The sequence below is a fragment of the Gouania willdenowi genome, chromosome 2 (genome assembly GCF_900634775.1).
Source record: "Gouania willdenowi chromosome 2, fGouWil2.1, whole genome shotgun sequence".
In the NCBI taxonomy this organism is placed as follows: Eukaryota; Metazoa; Chordata; class Actinopteri; order Blenniiformes; family Gobiesocidae; genus Gouania; species Gouania willdenowi.
The window spans coordinates 6816536-6837064 of NC_041045.1; the positions used below are offsets into that span (position 1 = coordinate 6816536).

Genomic DNA, 20529 nt, shown 5'->3' on the forward strand with positions numbered 1-20529 from the left:
AAATCCAATGTTGGACAACTGGTGGCCTGCGGACCACATGCAGCCCTCAAACTATTTTTTAGTGGCCTACAAAACAAATACCCCAAATGACCCCAAAAATACTCAAAACAGTCAAATGACAAAAAAAATACACAAAATTACAACAGAATAATGCAAAAATAACATCACAAACACAAAATAATACACACATTGAATCCAAAAGTATATAAAAATACATATTCTATATACTTCACAAAACACAAAAGGACTGAATAATTCATAAAATCATTAGAAAACTTAATGAAATGACACCAGATATACAAAAAGGCAACAAATACACACAAAAGAAAACAAAAATATACACAAAATGATAAATACAGAAAATGGCCACAGAAATACAGAAAATAACTCCACAAATACATAAAACGCCAACAAAAATTACACAAATGGATTACATATTTCACAAAATGAAAGAAAAATTAATTAAATGACACTAGATATAAAAAAAAGACATTAAAAACATACAAAAGGAGAACAAAAAAAATACATGATGACTCAAAAAAACCACAAAAATGAGAAAAAAACCCCCCACAAAAGGACAACAAATATACAAAAAATGACGGGAAAAAATTAAATGACCCCAGATGTACAAAATTACAATAAAAATAAAATACACAAAATGACTACAAAAACAAAAATTACAGAAGAGGAAAGAATTAAATGGCACAAAATGACAACTGAAACAAACTAATTGACAGCACAAACGCGCAAGATGACAAAAAATTACAAATTGTGGAGACTGTGAAGCTGTTTCACAGCCGGATGCATAATGTAGCAGAGTGTTTGCGCCGTAGTGACAAGTTCTCTTGACATGCACCACTTAGGCTCACAGAAGATGGTGCCAGACAACAGCCAGGCGTGTGCATGTGTGTGTGCACGTGCGTGTGTGAGCCTCACTCTTATCTGATGCTGCCGAGCCTCCTCCATCGTGCTGAGAGCGCAGCAGTGAGCTTCCTGCAGTCGGTGCTCTCTCCTCTGATGTTCCCTCTGCATCTCTGAAGACACAAACAAGTGTGTGACACTTCAAACACACACACACACACAACTCAAAACAAGACACGCAACACAGCTTACACTGCTCTGCAACATCCAGTACCACTGTGTGAAGGTGTGTTACTTACTAAAGCTGAAACGCTTTCTAAAGGCTGGATTGTACATGTTAAAGGGATCCTCCATTGTTTTTACAAAACCTTTGGAATGTCCTTATTAGAAGATCTAAGATCAGTTAGATAATTGAGCAGCTTTTTTGGTCAAAATGACAACTTGTGCAGCTTTTGGTTGCTCTAAATCATGGGCGTCAAACTAATTTTAGTTCAGGGGCCAAATATGAAGAATTTGATCTCAAGATCAGATTTTATGCAGGAAAATGAGTAGTTTCAACATTTTTGTGCCCTAGTTTACACTTCTACCATATCCAAGCAATAAGTGACAGATATCAGTGCCAACAGGGTCTTCCCTTTAAATGTCCACGATTTTGTGACCTATTTCTATTTAATGAAGGAAATATAAAAAGGAAAATGTTATAATTAGAGCAAAATTGAAGTATTTTGTAAGAATTTTGAGTTTTTTTCCAACTGTCTAACATTAAAAATGACTGCAATCGTGTGATATAAGCACCGGGAAATCAAGGATTCATGTTTTCTATGTCATTTTTACTTTCTCCTACGGGCCGAATTAGATGCTCCAAAGGGCCAGATATGGCCCCCAGGATCATTAGTTTGACACATGTACTAAATAATCACACAAACCCTAAGAATAGAAGTCCTTTTGGGCAGGAGTTCTTCAACAGTCCGTGATTAACTCGCTAACTTCAGCCACCAGAGCATGTCAGCGCACTGTTTACTGGAGAGTAAATGTCCCTTAGGAGAGCTCTTCTTCTCTGCTTCAATGTCTATTTCCAAACAGCAGAGTTGAAACTGTCGCCCCCTGTGGTCACAGATTTTTTTTGGTCACAACTGTTTTTATCCTCTATCGGTAAACAAAAGTGGGTTACATCGACATTTTTAACTTTTCCTGATCAATTATATCAACTAAAAGCAGCACAAGTTGTGAAACCTAAAAAGCGACTAAATAATCTAATATGCAGGTTCAATGCTTCACTCCATTAAGAAACAATGGGATGTTTACAGGCAGTGGGGCCATGTGACATCATCAATCGGAACACAGTCTCTAAAATGGTAAATTTCAATGTTAATAAAAGCTAATATGGTGCAAAATAATGTGCTTTGTTAAGCATAGATCTTCTACCGGTGGACAATCCCTTTAAAGCAACTTCTGGATTGGCAGAAGAAGAAAAAATGGAAACCTTTCAGCTGTTGGCTCAGTAGCTCCCTCTCTTGGTTGAACTGAGACTGCAGCTGCTGCAGAGCCGACTGAGACTGGGACAACTGCAGCTCCAGAGACTGTTTCAGGAGAGAGATCTGTCAAAACCCAGGGACAGAAGAAATGAATGAGTGCACACATATATTCCAGTGGCTCCTAACCCTCATATTATCCTTGGTGTCAATTTGACCCCATTCAATGTTTCAATATTTCTTTTTTTTTGCTTCATATTTCATGACTTTTCCTAATTTATCCAAATCATTCCTTATTGTGTATGGAAGTCTGCATGCTCTCTTTCTCTTGAAAATGCCCTGTAGGAAAAGGTTTACTGTCAATAAGGCTTTGGAACAGCTCTTTCACAGTAAAAGTGAATGTGTCTGACAGAGAGGAATTTATAGTGAATAATCCCAAATATGTTAGAAAAAATTAACCCTAACCCAAAAACACAAGTGTAAAATGTGTTTTTGAGGACAATAGAAGGGTAAACTCCTGTCACGCTGTTGTAATACCATTTAAACTGGTGCTTCTGAATCTATCACACATTCAATAACATAAAGCCACTGAATAAAAATGTTCTATTGTGGAAACAACAAGCAGGAGTGAGTGGCAGAACTCTGGGAAACAAGACGGCTCTGGCCTTTCACATGCCACTCTTCTCCTACACAGATAAATCCCCTCCAGGATTAAGCTTTTGCAGGAGAACTACAATACGAGGCAAGACGGATTCAATAAAGGCAAAGACGAGAGGACGGGGTTGGGATGAAGAGCGCGATCGTATCTGTGACACAATTAAACCAAACATACACACACCGCCACTCCCACGCGCCGCAAGTGATGATGTCACAGTTCAACAGAAGTTCCACAGTAAGTAGGAGTAAGACAGATATTACATTATCATGCTCAGACTTATCCGCTCCTAAATATGATGAGGACGACAGTTTATGTAATAATTTAACATTGACCAAAACTGAAGGTTGATGACATTATCAACATTCATGTCAGCATCTGGAATAATGACAAATCTGAACATTAATATAGGAAAGGAAAATGGATGTGTGATTTTTTTCCGGTTATTTTGTGCATTTTTGATGTCATTTTATAAATTTTTCTTGTTTTTGTGCATTGTGTCATTTTAATATATTTTTTGTTAATTGTGTATTTTTTGTTATCCTTTTGTGCATTTTGTTATCGTTTTGCATATTTTTTGGTCATATTATGTATTTTCGTTGTCAATTGGCGTTTTTGCTGTCGATTTACATTATTTTCCTAATATTTTTGTGTTATTTGACATATTTTTTGTGCATTTTTGTTGTCCTTTGTGTTTTTGTGGTCTTTTTATATATATTTTTGAAATTTTGCATATTTTTGTTGTCTTTTTGCATTCTTGGTGTCATTTTCTATATTATTTCTGTGCATTTTAATCATCCTTTTGTGTATTTTTGCTGTTACTTTGTGCAATTTTAAAAGGGATTTTCTGCGTTTTTTTCCTAGGTTCACACAAAATTAGACCATTCAGCTGTTCGTCTATTTAGTTATTCATAATTTGACGTTTCTAAGCTAATACGAGCCGTCACGTTTGACGCTCTCCTGCCGCGCTTCTCTTTGTAAGATTTGTCAACTAATTAACTGCTGAAAACTGTGTTTATTTTGCATGTTGGAGGTTATATCACAGCTCCAATACAAACTCAGCAGCTTATCAGGATGCCAGTTATTTATGCAGAGAAGGGCCTTTAGCGCGCGTGCGTGTGTGTGTGTGCACTGCCTCTGATCAAAAGAACGGTGAAGTGGATGCTACAGCAGTTCATTAGCCGAGAGAAAGTGTAATTTTTGATTAAAAGAGAAATGACATGCTAAGTAGCAGCTCTTGTTGGGGCGGAGGGAAGAAACAGCGGTGTTTTACTGATTTCAGTGTTGTTGATGTGTCATGCTAATGTCTAAATCACAGCTCCATGCGTGAACTTCATCTGGCTCCTCAGCGCCTTACTGCGCCTAAAGTAGGTCAACCCTAAGAGGAACGCCGAATAATACCTGAATCCTTTTTGTTTGTACTAACGAGACACGTGACTAGTCTTCCACAATCCTAAGACCTCCCTTCGTCAATCCTCACAGTGCTGAGCTTTAATTTGAAAGTCTGAGTTCAAAAAGTCTGTGCTTACTTTAAGGAAACAGTAGGACTCCACATGTGCAGCTACTTCGCATAAATATTGTTCTTTTGAAGCTTTTTTTGGTGCAGTGTGCAGCGGTTGTAGTGAACATCTGGCTAGCCTAGCTTAGCATAAAGTCACTAAATCCTGCTGGCAGCGCCTCAACGTGCTTTTACGTGTGTTTACTTTAAGGGCTTGTTTGTGATGGTTTTAGCTCCATGTATCAATCCTCTTACGTAAAGCGTTAACATTGCTCCCTATGATCATTTGCAACTGGTTTCTTGTTAAATGTCTTTTAGACAACTACACTTAGTCCATAGACTGCATTGTCTATGGCAGGGGTTCTCAACCTTAGGGTCAGGACCCATATGGAGGTGGTCGCCAGATGCCTTTAAGAAAATTTTCGGAACAATTTGAGCCCATCTTTGCTTATTTTTACCCTTTTTCTGCAACTACGCCAAACTTGCCATATTTTATAACCTATTTTAACAACTTTTTCTTGCCATATTTTTGCTCCTTTTAATGCATTTTTGCTACAGTACTCTTTCCAACACTTTTCCCACCTAATGTCACATATGTTGACCCATTATTGGCACTTTTAACCATATTTCATGCTTATTTTAACCAATTTAACCACATTTACAATTTGTCATGACCATTATTTACTGGTTTAAATTAATTGTTCTATTTTTTCTACCACTTTTAAACCAATATTGACCAATTTTAACACTTTTCCTCTCCGTTTTTGCCCACTTTAATTTGCCACTTTTAATAAATTTTTGTTTTTCTGATTAAAACAAGGATATACATCTTTAATATGACTAGATATTATGGAGCAAATAATAACTTCCTGGATAACAGTGGATATTATTCAGATAAATAAATAAATAAATGTGGTTATCACAGATTCATAGAACAATGGACCATCATTTTGCTGACTTTATGGATGGACCCCAAAAATCTCTCCCCTTTATTCCCCCTTATAGAGGGTCCTGTCTCCACATAACTGTTCTTTAGTGTTTATGTCTGTGTTCAACCACCTTCAGGTACAGAGGGGGTCCCCGGTCTCTGGAACCTTTATATTGGGGGTCACGGGCTGAAAAGGTTGAGAAGAACCATATACTCTATATTCATGTGTGTTTACACATACCGGTAAATATTTGCGCACAAATCCTGTGGATCTCAATTCAAAATGTTTAAAAAAAAAAGGTTTTAGAAAAGGTTTATTAAAAAAGCTGAACATTTCAAAAACATATATATTGTTATTTTGTGGGGCTTTGGAGACATTTTTTTTGTGTGCATTTTTCAGGCATTTTGGCATTTGAACTCACTCTGGGAGCATTTTAAATCTTACCGAGACACAACCTTGCCAATGGAGTTACCATGGCAACACTGTCTCAATTACAAAGTCCTGTATATGCCCTATCTGAACCTGCACAGAGCCAGGATTAGCATTATTCCAGGTATTGACCTACAGCTACAAAACGATGACATGAATATTAATTTCCTTTATAAACGGATGCATGTATGCAGCTGGTGCTTTTCTATAAAGGAGTCACACGGAGGAGAAATATGGCGGAGGGAACTAATTAAAACAAGAAACCTTCATCTTTGTTCTCCGGGATTGCCATCGGCAAAGAACAGAAGAACGGGAAAAATAAACGCAGCCACTGCTCTTTTTTTCCCAAGAACTTCGTTGCTGTTGCTATGAATCCTGGGAAATGGAAAGAAGGTAATGTATGTAATGATGTAGTCATAAAAAGGGAAGAATAGCGAGACATAGTCACTCCATCTCTGCGTTTGACCGAATTGTGATTGTGTAGCTGATAACTAATTACAATTATGATGTAATTATAAATGCAATTGTAATTTTTGTTGTAATCATAATTTAATTGTAATTGAGTTCAGATAATTGACTTTGTAATTGCAATTACAATTGAATTAAATGCACACCTGTTGAACCATGTTACAGCTCTATGTCTTACACATACCTCGTTAATAATTATTAATATATATGTTTCAGATCAACTTTTTTACCACTACCTGTCACTTCTCTTTTTACCATTTAAAAAAATATATAAACCCAGGGCTATAGTGACAGAATAAAGGCTCAGACGCCCACACCAAAAATATTAATACCAATATTTTCATTGATTAGGAAGCCTAAAACAAATTACATTATTTTTTTAATGTATTTTACAGCTGATTTAAGGCATGGGTCAAACTGAGCTGTTATCAAAACAGATGCTAACGGAAAGCTAACAACAACAGAAGAGGAAGAATACGTTTAATAAGGGATATTTATTAAAGGCTCATTAATTGTGATTAAATATAATTGAACTTTAGTAATTGAAACATAACTGTAATTGACTTTCAAAGGGAAAATAATAATGATAATTTTAGTTGTATTTGGAAAAACTGTCGGTCACCGTAATCGTAATTGAACATAATTGAAGACGTAATTATAATTTCAAAATTTAATTGAGCTCAAAGCTCGTTTGAGCTGTCACTCAAGGGTTCAAAGGTCACAATTCTGTGTGTGTGTGTGTGTGTGTGTGTGTGTGTACCTGTTCGAGCAGGTCCTCCACCTTCCTCTGCCAGCCCTCTCGTGCTGCCATCATCTCCAGCTCCTTCTGCTGGGAAAGCTGAGTCAGCGCCGCCTGTTTGTCCGCTTCGTACTCTTCGTTCAGCTCCTCCTTCAACAGACGCACCTCTTCCCTGCAAAGCATGCAGGCACTTCGGATACATTATATTTCATCATAAAAGCGGAAGTAGAAGACGCTAAATTGTCATTTTTGTAAAGATCCAAAATTGCAAAATCGCCTCCAGATTGCGTACTTATTAGAGGCAATGTCTATTAGCGCATAGTAACACCATTGCTTACAATGACACTACCATTGGCAACAATACCATGAGCACGTATTTTTATGTAATTAGCAAACATCATATAAATGGATGAATAAATGGAAAATAAATAACTGAATTGCAGTGGCTGAAGTGAGGATGCTGTATGCTTGATCCTCGGAGTCAGTATAACCTGAGCTCAATAAAAATGAATGGGACAACTTTTTTCCAAAAAAGTCAAATAACTACTGAAAAAGTTTAAATGTAAAAAAATGTATCACAAAAGCAGAATTTTTGGAAATTTTGATTTCTACTTAGGTCTAATAAGTTACAAAATGTGAAAGTAAATGAAGATTGAATAACGTACGGAACGTACTACAATTATAAGAAGAAAAAGAAAAAGAAAAGTATGTAGATTACAAAAATAACAATAAAATATTTGTCTGTATAAACAGTTGTTTCAATTGGATTACCTGTATAAACAAAGCTATTACAATATGTATTTTATTTATCAAACATAGCTTATAACAGTCATTAAAAGATGAATTCATTAACAAAAAAAATATGAAATAAAACCAATTTACTACTACTCCATTGGCTGTTCCTCAGCTATACTGGTTCTTACCGTAAAGCGTCTCTCCACTTTTGGTCCAAGTCGTCTGCCATCTTGTCCATTTTCTGCTTCTCCTCCGTCCTGATGGACATCACTCTGGCCTCGTGTTGTTGTTTCTGCGTCTCAATTTCCTCCTGTAAACAATGAAGTGGATGCCGTCGCTAGTATTAAGCCGTCAGGACAAACTATTCCCCAAAATGTTTGAAATTCAACAAAAGGAGCCCTAGAATAATGTAATGTATTCTTGGTATTAATTCGGAGCATAACAATGCTCCGATCAAAGCATGTACGTTAGCGCTATATACAGTGTCAGCATTCAAACTACGAGTGCTGACTCATCTAGAACATCAGCTTAATCTTTTTTTTTTTTTTTTTTTTTTTTTTTTTTTTTAAAAGTCAGCAGAATGCACTCACAATAGAAACTACAACATGAAGTGACTTAAAAAAAAAAAAAAAAGGAAACTGATTTTCCACACTGAAATCTATGTTTTGATTTTAATCTTTTTAGTAAATCTTTTAAATGTACGAAAATTATATTGCTCAGATCATTTAAATACATTAGGTACTCGAAAAAAAATATATAAATGCATTAAGAAATGTCCCGAATTTTAATATGTTTGGGTCAAACGTGACAAAACAATGAGCTAATGCTAAAGCTCATGAATACTTCCTTTATTTTCAATGCATCTAATTTAATCCAGTGTGGAAGACTACAATACATAATTACAAATTTTTACCCATTAAAGGAAACAATAACATTAAAACTCCATTAGCCTAGCTTGGCTAGCGTACCTAGCTTGTTTGTTAGCAATACTGACAATCAAATTTAACGGACTGGAATATCACTGGCTTCCCAAGATTTAAGGTCCAATGATGACGACACACTTTAGCGTTTAGCTATTGTTTTTTTCTGAACAATGTTTGCTAACGAGACGATTGTTTAAATGTCTTCGTCACACAGGATAATTACGGTAAAGATGCGAGAAAAACAAAAAACATTCTAAGTGCATTCAGAACTGTCCCAATCAATAAGATTATACTTAATTTAGTTTCAATACAATTAAATTAATAAAGTGTGTAAGACTCTACAATGCATAATTAGGCAGAGTTTGTGTAACATCGAAACTCAATTAGCCTAGCTGGGCTAGCTTACCTAGCTTGTTTGTTAGGAATGCCAACAAGCAAATTATCCAAATTAAATATTAAAAAAATTTAAATATCACTTGCTAGTCCCGAATTTTAATAGATTCAGGTCAAATGTGCAAAAACTATGAACCTCAAACTCATGCTAATGAGGCTATCGTTAGCAATGTCACAGAAAGCTCTGCTTTCTTTCTTCGAAGCTTTGATTTTTTTCTTGTTTGTGTTTTTTTCCCATTTCCGCTTCATTTTTATTCCATTTACCCCCAAACATCGCCCATCTGTCTCACAGCAACAGAAAAAGAACCTCTCCGCTCATATGAAGCCTTATCGTCATCATCTCACTGCTTTATCTCCAGCAAAATCCCTCCCGTCTCCTGCTCTCAAACCTGACTTCCACCCACCATCTCTAGAACCAACACAATCAGTTCATATGGGCTTTTCTGACCTGCTACGTCAGACATACCGCTCACACGTTCCCATTACAATCAATGTAATTATCATCTTGGAAATGCAGCATTTAATGGATTTCAATTGCATTTGAGGGCAAAGTGGACAATGAAACACTGAGGATAAGTGGCCATCAGTGCGTGGGATAAAGGGTGTGAAAAGACAACCAACGCAGTGTGACTCATCGACGCAACTTTAACATGTAAAGCTCAAGTCGGAGCCCAGCTGGGTTTTGTTAGGTTCAATGAGTGGAGTCAGTGTGTGTGTGTGTGTGTGTGTGTGTGTGTGTGAGCAAGAAATATGGAACTGACTGTTTTTAGGGTGAGAATCATGGAAAAAACAAACTGCATGCAGGTGAAAATACAGAAATATCAGAATTTTTTTACTTTTTGTCAAACATCACTAACACTTTTAAAGCCAAACAACGTAAAGCTGGACTTCACAAAGAATGAAGGCTTACTTTACAAAATGCTCTACAATTTTATAATAAAATATCAATTGATAGATAATTATATACGGTTTGTGTTTTTTATTTTTGTATAAGTTCCTAAACAGGAAGTGAAACAATCAGGAGTGTTTAAATAGGGGGAAGTGCGACAAAATGACAAAAGCTTACTTACATGGCAGTGAATGGTCGACCATCCAGGAAATCCCCACAAACAAAAACAAGACCAGGAACCACATGATACTGGTACTACAAACAATGGGTGAGGCTCATCCCTCCATTCATCCATCCATCCATCCATCCAACCATCCATTCATGTATTTAACCACCCATCCATCAATCCATCCATTTATTTATTTAATTACGATCATCCATCCATTTAGTCACCCATCCATTCATTCATTTCCCCATCCATCAATTTATTCACCCATCAATCCATTCATCCTTCCAAGTTCCAACCACCCATTCATCAATCCATCTATCCATCCATCCATTTATTTATCAATATGTCCATCCATCCATCTATCCATCTTTTAATCCATCCCTTTGCCCATCCTGTCATCAATGGTTTCTAATAAATGGTTGAAATGGTTTGTATATTTGTACATTCTTTGTGCATTTAGTTTAGTTATAATTATAATTATTATTAGTTTACAATATACTATAATCTCAATCAAAATAACAAAAGGTTGTAACGACGACACAACAGCCTGGAAAGTTACAAACTGGATTCCGTCAAAGGACTAGATTTATTAGAATCCACTTATATCACTAATAAAAAACGTTTGATATCGCTCCTGTAACTCTGGGTTTTCTCCTTACCTGCAGGTCAGTGAGCAGGTTGCTGGTTTCCCTGACTCGGCCTCTGGTTGCATCCAGCTCAATCTTTAGTTTCTCTTGAGTTTCCTTCAAACAGGTGATCTGAGCCCGAGCTGAGCCCAGGCTCTGTTCGCCCTCCCTCACCAGCTCCTGGAGGTGGGACACCTACGGAGATATTCAGTGGTCATTAATCACACCTCTGTAATAGAAAAGTGATCAAAGCTCTCCTACTTCTTGATTGGACATGTTGAGTTTGGCTGAAAGCTCTTCCTTTAGGTTGTCCAGTTGTTGCTGGAGACGATCTCGCTGCTCTTCCAACGACAAGCGCTTGATCTCAAACTCTTGACTCATTTTCTGAGACGGAAAAATAAAGTGTGAAGTTAAACGCAAGGAAACCAGAAGTTCAATGTGCACCAACTGAGTAGGTGTGTTAATGTTGACAATTTTTGCATTTTAAGAGTGCTTTTACTTTAAAATGTGAACTTTTATTGAAAATGCATTCATAAAAAACTTAAAATCGAACTCTAGTGTCAAATATTTTTTTCAGAGATGTCCAATATTACCTTTTTTTCAATATCAAATAAGCAAAACTTCTCCAACTCTTAAAATCAGATTCCGATATCAACAAATACCAAAAATATCACTGCGTTTGGTTGTCATTATAACTCACAAACTTTTCCTAAATGTCCTAAATCTAAGAACTTAGATGTATACATAAGAAAATATTAACAGTCAGAATATAAAATTACTAACCATCTTAAATGATTTCTAAAAAAAGCTGTCCTCTGAAGATACCTCGAACAGAGTAAAAAAAACAGAACAAGGGCAATAACTCCAGGACAAATATGTGCACACTTCTCATTTTCGAACTCCATCACGGTATTGATACCCTGAAGCCACACACCAAAATATGTTATCCTATCCTAAATGATTTCTTAAAAAAGCTGTCCTCTGAAGATACCTCGAACAGAGTAAAAAAACTGAACAAGGGCATTAACTCCGAAAATGAGAAGTGTGCACATATTTTTCCTGAACTCCATCACGGTATTGATACCCTGTAGCCACACACCGAACTTGGTTATCCTATCCTAAATGATTTCTAAAAAAAGCTGTACTCTTTGAAGATACCTAAAACAGAGTAAAGAAAAACAGAACAAGGGCAATAACTCAGAGAAAAAGATGTGCACACTTCTCATTTTCAAACTCCATCACGGTATTGATACCCTGTAGCCACACACCAAACTTGGTTATCCTATCTTAAACAGTTTCTGAGAAAAGCTGTCCCCTTTAACTTGCACGGACCGACAAGGCTCAAACCTAAATCCCCCTTCACACTTTATGGAGGGGGATAATAAATGTATTATGGATCTCTAATCCAAATATTTTTAGTTAAACTTGAGACAAAAATTTACTTCGTTATTGCCTCCCAATTAAGTCACTGTAAAATTATAAAACACAAAGTTGATGACTAATCACTGTTGCTAACCTAAAACAGCTGTAAACAGGTCACACATACTGCTGTCCATCGGCTACATTACCAGAGTTTTTGTGGAAAAAGATTGGTTAAAAAGCCTGTTAGCTTAATACTAACGTATAATAAGAAATTGCATTGACAGGCCAACCAATGTAGCATTGTCTGTATGAACACTTGCACCGACATACAGAAATAATAACACCTCATACTGCCGAAATGCATATGTGAACCGCTAAAATCAGTACTGGCTTCTTTATTTGGTTCAGAGCGATAATGAGAAGCTGCTGCAACAATTTATTTGCTCCCTGTTTTGCCCTAAAATACACAGAAGAGAGAAAATCCACTGCATCGTAAATCCTGTTTGCGCTGTGAGTTGCAGGCCGAGTGTGACGGAGGACTCCTGAGCGAAGGAGAGACACATTTACACTACAACAAGCTGTAGAATCACTCCCACCATCGTTGTTTACTACTTTCTCCTCCTGCTGAGGCTGTTTTTATCTTCAACATACGTCCTTTACTCGCAGCGATGATTTATTCTTTCAGCATGTTTCCTAATGTGTGTCTCGCATCAGGTTACATAACGTTAATTTATGAATGTGAAATGTTTCCCTGAGCCGTCAGAGAGCCATCGGTTATTAGCGGATATCTCTAATGTGTCAGTCAAGGTGTAGTTTTACTGAGCATTGGCTCATTTCTTCTGATGTAGTGGGAAATGTTTTGTGTACACTAAACAACAACAAAAATACAGAAAATGAGAGCAAGAATGCACAAATCGACAACAAAAACACAAAATGAGAGAATAAATATACAAAATGTGACCTAGAACACAGAAATGACAACAAAAATACAAAAAATGACAATAAAAACATCACAAAATTAAAAATAAATACACAAAGTGACACCGTAACTTCACAAAATGGGACAAGAATCCAAAAAGTGAGACCAAAAATGCACAAAATGAGAGAAAACACAAAACGAGAAAAAATATACACAAAATGATAGCTCGGACAAACAAAACACAACTACAAGACATGACAACAACAACACAAAAGAATGACAGAAAAATCCACAAAGTGACATTATGAACTCACAAAATGGAACAAAATCACAACAAAATGAGAGAAAAACACCAAATAGCAAAAAACACAAAAAACGACACCAAAACACATCACAAATACACAAAATGAGGGAGTTATCATATTAAATGATACCTAGAACACACAAACAACAACAAAATTACAAAATAATGAAAAAAAATACACAAAGTGACGCCATAAACTCACAAAATAAGAGTAAAAACACAAAACGACAACAAAACACACCACAAAAACACAAAATGGGAGAATAAATGTATGAAATGAATGATACCTAGCGTGATTCAGCATCTCTAAAACAACAGTGTTGATGACTATAGATATGCTGCAGCACAAGTAATGATCAGAATTAGTGGACAACTTGTTCACGTCTTCGCTGACGGGCACAAAAGTTGAAAGTGTGAAGATGATGATGCTTTTATGAAGATGGTCCCTCCTGTCTCTGCCTCGCGCCGTCTTCGTCTCTTTAATTTCCTCCCACGTGGAAGCAGACATTAATCTGCGGCGCCGCGCAGCATTTGGATTACATAATCCATCTCTCCGTCTCCATTACTCCTCCTTTCATGGAAACAACAAGCTCACCACTCGTTTTGCCCTTTGCCTCAAATACGTCATGAGACTTAAAATCAACTAATGACCAGTGATCTTAACAGAACACTGAGGTAAGGAATGAAAGGATGAATTAGGAAAGGTAAAGATTGGGACGGTGTGAAACTGCTTTATGGTATTTCACAAACGGTGGGATATTTTGGAAAGGAAAGTCCATGGATGCACATCACACGCTTTTAGTGCCTCTTTGAGCCACGCAGGAGTATAAGCGCCAATTTCCTCGCTCCAGAAATGCAGGTGGGGCCACATGAGCATGAATAACGGCGGGGTAATGCAGTGAAAGCACATTGGAGGAAATGGGACTTCTTAGGAGGAGATTTTATACAAAGTGGCAAAAAAAAATGTTACATAAGATGTTGGGGTTGGGTTTTTTTTTTTAGCTTGTTTTTGCCATTTTATGAATCTGAATAAACATCATTTAGATGTTGTTGATCTTTTGGTCATTTGTAAGCATCACATCAGAGGCAGTGAGAAAAGGAAACAGGACAAACTGAAGCAAAGTGACTGTGAGTGAAAGTAGGATGCATTCAAAAACACACAAAACAAGAAAAAGACTCAAAATGAGAGAAAAATAGACAAAATATCAGCAAAAATAGACAAAATATCAGCAAAAATACACAAAACGACTCCAAAAACACAAATGAGGACTACAAAAAAAAAAAGAACACACAAAACAACAACACTAAACCTTGGAGAAAAATACACAAAATATCAGCAAAAATACACAAAACAAACCCATAAAAACTAAAATGAGAGAACATTGTATAAACTGACCCCAAACAAAAACAACACACACACAGTGACTCCAAAAACACACGACACAAAAAACAAAAATAACAAAAAAATAAACAAAACAACAACAAAAATACACATAATGACTCCAAAAACACACAAGACTACAAAATTACACGACAAAAAGGACAGACTATGAGAGAAAAATATACAAAATAACAAAAATATACAACATCACTCCAAAAACACATAAGATTACTACAAAACTACACAAAAATAACACAAAAAAAAATACAAAACAAAACCACACAAAATTACTACAAAACCACTCCAAAAACACTTAAGATGACTACAAAAATTATAGAAAAACTACTCAAAACTACTAAAAACTCCCAGAAACCCTTTGCTATCGCTTGTGTTAATGCTCAGATTGGTCATTATTCCAATGTGACTCTTGAAGCAGAAACAATCACGTTTTTTGTGGCCCACGCAGTAATAACAGTTGCTCATCTCTGACCTGATTAAACCAGCGCTTGTTTCTTAAAGATGTTTTTCTTTTAACCTCTGAGGCTGTGCCTGTGAAAAGTAGAGCCTGATGGCAACACGTCATCACAGATGTAAACAAACAGTGGACACACTGATGAGTCAGCGTTCCACCACATTCGTAATGAGCTTATTTTAGTAACAGGATGAGAAACAAATGAACAGCTGAAGTGGAAACCTGAACTCACCGCCATCACCAGTTTCTTCTCCTCCTCTTTCTCCTGCTGGGCCTCCTCCCTCATGGCCCGGTGCTTGTCCTCCAGCTCGTCCAGCGCTCTGACCTGAGCCTCCTTACAGCGCAGAGACTCCTCCTCGTAGTGGACCCTCACCCTGGACAGCTCCTTCTCGTAGCTCTGGTGCTCCTCGCGTAAAGACTGGGAGGAAACATGTGGGTTAGACTCCAGCACCAGGAGGAGGAAGGCAGGGACTGGGAAGGAACCATTACCTGTTCCAGTTTGAGCACTTGCTGCTTGTGCTGTTCACTGGAGACCTGGCTCTGGTTGAGCATGGCCTCCCTCTCCTCCTCCAGCCTGCAGATCTTCTCCTTCAGGCGGCTCTGCTCCTGGTCCAGGTTCCTAATGGTGGCTTCATGGGACATCTGTGTGGCCTGCAAGGAGCCGATCTGACCTGGGAACATAGAGACGCATCATAAAAACCTGGACTGATTAAGTTGGTTTTGTATATTCCTCCCTCATTTTGTGTATTTTGGTTGTAATTTTGTATATTTTTTCTTTCATTTTGTCTATTTTTGAACATTTTTCTCTCATTTCATCTTTTTTGTATATTTTTCTCTCATTTTGTGTATTTCTGTTGTAATTTTTTATATTTCTCTCTCATTTTGTGTATTTTTGTTGTAAATTATTTTTCTTTCTCTCATTTTGTGTATTTTTTAATATTTTTCTCTCATTTTGTGTATTTTTGCTGTAATTTTGAATATTGTTCCCCTCTTTTTGTGTATTTTTGTTCTTCTGTGTGTTTTTGATGACGTTTTTATATATAGATGAATATATATATTATATATTTTTCAGTTATTTATTTGAAGTAGTGTGCTTGTGGCGTCATGTTTTGCAAATTTATTATCATTTTGCGCATTTTTGTTCTACTTTTGTTTTTGTGTGTTAAATATCATGTTGTGTGGTTCTTCTGTTGAAGTCGTGATGCTTTAACTAGTATGTATACTATAGTATACTTTGTAGAAATCGAGGCTTCGTTCTCACTGGCTTTATGAAGGATTTCCTTAGCCTGCTGCTGAACCCGCTCCCTGCTTCCCTCCAGCTCGTACTCTGTGTCCTTCAGCTGCATCACCCAGATCTCTCCATCCTGGATGGCCTCTTCCAGCTGCTTGTGCAGGTTCTGCAGAGCACACACACACACACACACACACACACACAAACCCCATCAGCTTTTAACGCTCCTATTGCATTAAGCGACCAAGCTTCTTCCTGCATCTCCTGCTCAGCCTGGAGGAAGGTTTGGTGCACAGTACATTACATTTCCACCATTTAGAGATCCTTGAAAACAGTTCTCACCCTCAGGCTTTCACTTTTATCTCCCTTTTCACCCACTGTTTTACATTCAATTTAGCTTAAGCACACTTTTTTTTCCTACCTACTACCAGCCCGAAGCAAGGCACCACATTGGCGAGTCACAACACTTAAACACTAACACTCGTGCATGCAGTGATTTATTCATGCAATTATCAGCGGGCACACACTTTGATGGTGCCCTCAGCGTTGGCCATGGACGTCTGAAGCCTGTTGGTCTTGTCGCGGTTCTCCCGAGCCTCCTCCTGAGCTTTCTGCAGCTCGCCGCGCAGCTTGGACAGCGAGCGCTGAAGTGCGGCCTCCTGAGCCTGAAACTCCTTACGAAGCTCCACCTGAGCGAGATAATCCAATCCGTTACTGTAACATCAGGCTATTCACACACAGCTGTACAAAATGGTACCAACCCGACTGTATGAGCTTAAAAAAACACTTCCATTGACACAGTGTTTTTCCATTTAAACACAAGTAGAGCAACCCTCAGTAATAGATATTAACCAAATTTAGTATGTTTAGTATGATTTAGAGAAGTTTATTAGACAGTAAAGTTATATCGAGAGAGAATCCTAGAGCTTTGAAACTTTTTTTATATTTAAATCGAAGAAAAAAAAAAGTGTTCAAATGCAATTTTTCGAGGTCTCAAAAGGGGTTTTTGTGCAGTTTTGTCTTTGACAGAATATCTTTTTTTATTGAAGATATTTTTTTGATTGAAAAAGAAAAAAAAAAATGAATTCAAAAAGTGTTCAACTTGCAATTATTATTATTTATTTATTTTTCTTCTTATTTGATTGAAGTAATTTATTTTGATTAAAAAGTTTTTTTTATTGCATAATAAAGACACAAATCTACCTCCATATAAAGTCATCTACAGAGGCAAATACGATGAAATGAAAACAATAAATTAATTACCGTTCGTAATTCATTTATTTAATGAAATGCCATTTAATCACATCTGAGGGAATTGTTTACTTACAAATTACATAAAAAGAAAAATAATAAAAAAAAATTTAAATACTATTTTTGAGTTAGTGGACAGAGCCAGCGGTGCACAACCACTGGAGCGTGGTCCGGTACCAGCCCATACAGGTCCATAAGGAAAAAATATAAAAAAAGTGTAAAAAAAAAAAAAAAAAAAGATTTGTATTTTATTCCGGGTGTTTTGTTTTGAAAAGTTACACTTCTGTTTTACTGCACACACTCAACCAAACAGAGCAGAGCGACGGCTGTACCTCCGTCCTTTTCCAAGCCAGTAGGTTCTCCGTGGTCAGCTGATGAGTTCTCCTCATGGCCTCCACCTCTCGCTCGTAATACTCCTGAGCCTTCCTCAGCTTGGCCTCGTACTCCTCCACCAGGCGGACTTTGTCCTTGGTCAGCTCCTCCACCCGCTCCATCAAAGCTTCCACCTTCACAATGAGAGCATAGTTGTACTGGTTGTTATCTCAATGTGTTGGTAATACAGGGGGAAAATGGAAAGAAAAAGAAGGTCATGACCCAGCTGTTAGCCCACCTCTTGTCTATGGAGCTTGGCCAGCTTCTCCTGGTCCTCAGAGGAGCTGGCGCTTTGGTTCTGCTGGTTGTTGAGGAGTTCCTCCACCTCCTGACGGTGGCTGGCCTTCAGCTCCTCCAGGGATCGACGTTTCTCCGCCTCAAACTGGGCCTGAGCCTGGCTGAAGGACCGTAGCTTCTCCTCAAAGTCCCGCCGCATCTCCTCCACCTGTTGGAACCACCAAACGTAGTCCATCCAGCGTGTTGGGATCGTGCCATGCTGAGAGCTCATCAACACCCTTCAAACACCCTCTTTCTACATGTGCAAACAGGCCACGATAGACACGAGGCAGCTGGGTAATGTGTACAAACGCAGGATGATGTAATGTCATGTAAGGCCACCGCTAACGCTAATGCTAACCAACCCACTCTACATCAAACACTGACTGTCACCATGTGAAATGGCCAAACACGACAACACAACGTACACATTATCGGTGCGATAATAAAGATTTCACAATTCATATAATAGAAAAATACAGACAAACTCTTTATTTTCTTCCCTGTATTAATGCTTACATTTTTATATGTTGTATGTGTGTGTATTTAGAGCAGTGCTTTCCAACCTTTTTTTGATCATGACCCCATTTTAATATCAAAAAACAACCAAATCTTACTTTATTTTCCTTCTAGAATTAGTTTTTGATCACGTTGTTGTTATATTGTGTTACAAACACAGATTGATTAGTGTTTTTGTTGTTTGTTTAAACATTTATATTATATTATTTCATTCATTATATTCTTATTTAAGTATCTATTATATATTTTCATATCGTATCATATTATTATATTTGTGTTGTTTTCATTTCAGGCGACCCCACATTGGGTCGCGCCCCCAAGGTTGAAAAACACTGATTTAGAGAGTGATGGAGTGAGAAATTCTCATGGCAGTGTTCAGTGAATGTGTGTTGTGTTGTGTTACCTCTCTGCTCATTGAAACCACTCTCTGCGTGTGCTGGGCCTCGGTGCACAGCTGAGAGTCCTCGATCCTCTGTCGGTACATCTCGAACTCAGCGAGAGCCTGAAAACCATAAAAGAAGGCAATCAGGAGAAGAAGAAAACGACTTGAGACTCAAATATTCTAAATATTCAGTGTTTCAGTTGAACTCCGCCTTGTTACGCTCTTTAACTGAAATGGTTGTAGTAGGATGAGACAGAACTAAAGCTTTGTTGCCATTTATTAGAGATCCAAATACGGAGAGAAAAGAGGAAAGGCAACCGCTGTACAAATTGCATTGCCATGTTGGGTTTATTGTACCCAAATGGTGATTTAAGCAACATTTTTAATGGTTTGTGTTAAGAAAATAGAGTAAAATACACAAAATGACAGCGAACATATGCAAAAATACAGAAAATCTACAAAAAAATACACAGAATGGCTACATACTACTTACAAAACAACCACAAAAAATACCCAAAATGACAAAATTTCAGCAAAATACACATCTATCATTGTTGATATGCAGTTGGTTTGACCTAAGTATTGTAATGCTGTAAAAAGTTAATATGACTGCTGATGATCCCAAAAATTCATATTAAAGCACAAACTTTTTTTTTTTATATTAAATGGTAAATGGTAAATGGACTTGATTTATATAGCGCTTTATCCCCACACTGAAACAGTCTCAAAGCGCTTTACATATCAGCTCATTCACCCAATCACTCTCACATTCACACACCAGTGGGACAGGACTGCCATGCAAGGCGCTTGTCGACCACTGGGAGCAACTTAGGGTTCAGTGTCTTGCCCAAGGACACTTCGACACATAGTCAAGTACTGGGATCGAACCCCCAACCTCTCGATTAGAAGACGACCCTCTACCACCTGAGCCACGGTGTCTCTACTTTCTACTCTCTTCACATTTTAAAAAACGTCTCGTTACTTTGCTACTCGCTCTACAGAGGGAATAAAACGAGACTACATGAAATAAAACAATGAACACTGATAGAAAAGAGGGAAGTCAACTGCTGTAAAAAATTAAATGTTTTAAAATTGCGTTGCCAGGTTGGGTTTCTTGTGTCCAAATGATGGTTAAGGCAACATTTCAATGAATTTCTGGGATTTCTGTTTTGACTGTTTTTGTCACAGCTGAGCTAACGTTAAAAATACTTTAATTCATCGCTGGAGAACTTTCGTGTGACAATGTTTCTTTGAGGCGATGTGCAGAAAGTAAA

General features: G+C 37.4%; 1 protein-coding gene across 1 annotated transcript in view; it reads right to left on the reverse strand.

The window, feature by feature from the left end:
* Positions 1-20529, reverse strand: part of fam184aa (family with sequence similarity 184 member Aa) — a 37018-nt gene that overhangs the window by 6992 nt on the left and 9497 nt on the right. Inside the window, exons 4-16 of the mRNA XM_028472558.1 lie at positions 19277-19375; positions 18317-18523; positions 18039-18212; positions 16983-17144; positions 16486-16621; positions 15714-15895; positions 15457-15642; positions 11048-11170; positions 10820-10981; positions 7975-8096; positions 7073-7223; positions 2345-2459; positions 937-1034 (exon numbers count right to left, since the gene is read on the reverse strand). Of these exons, the coding sequence (XP_028328359.1) occupies positions 937-1034; positions 2345-2459; positions 7073-7223; positions 7975-8096; positions 10820-10981; positions 11048-11170; positions 15457-15642; positions 15714-15895; positions 16486-16621; positions 16983-17144; positions 18039-18212; positions 18317-18523; positions 19277-19375 (1917 nt within the window). The remainder of the gene's footprint in view (positions 1-936; positions 1035-2344; positions 2460-7072; positions 7224-7974; positions 8097-10819; positions 10982-11047; positions 11171-15456; positions 15643-15713; positions 15896-16485; positions 16622-16982; positions 17145-18038; positions 18213-18316; positions 18524-19276; positions 19376-20529) is intronic.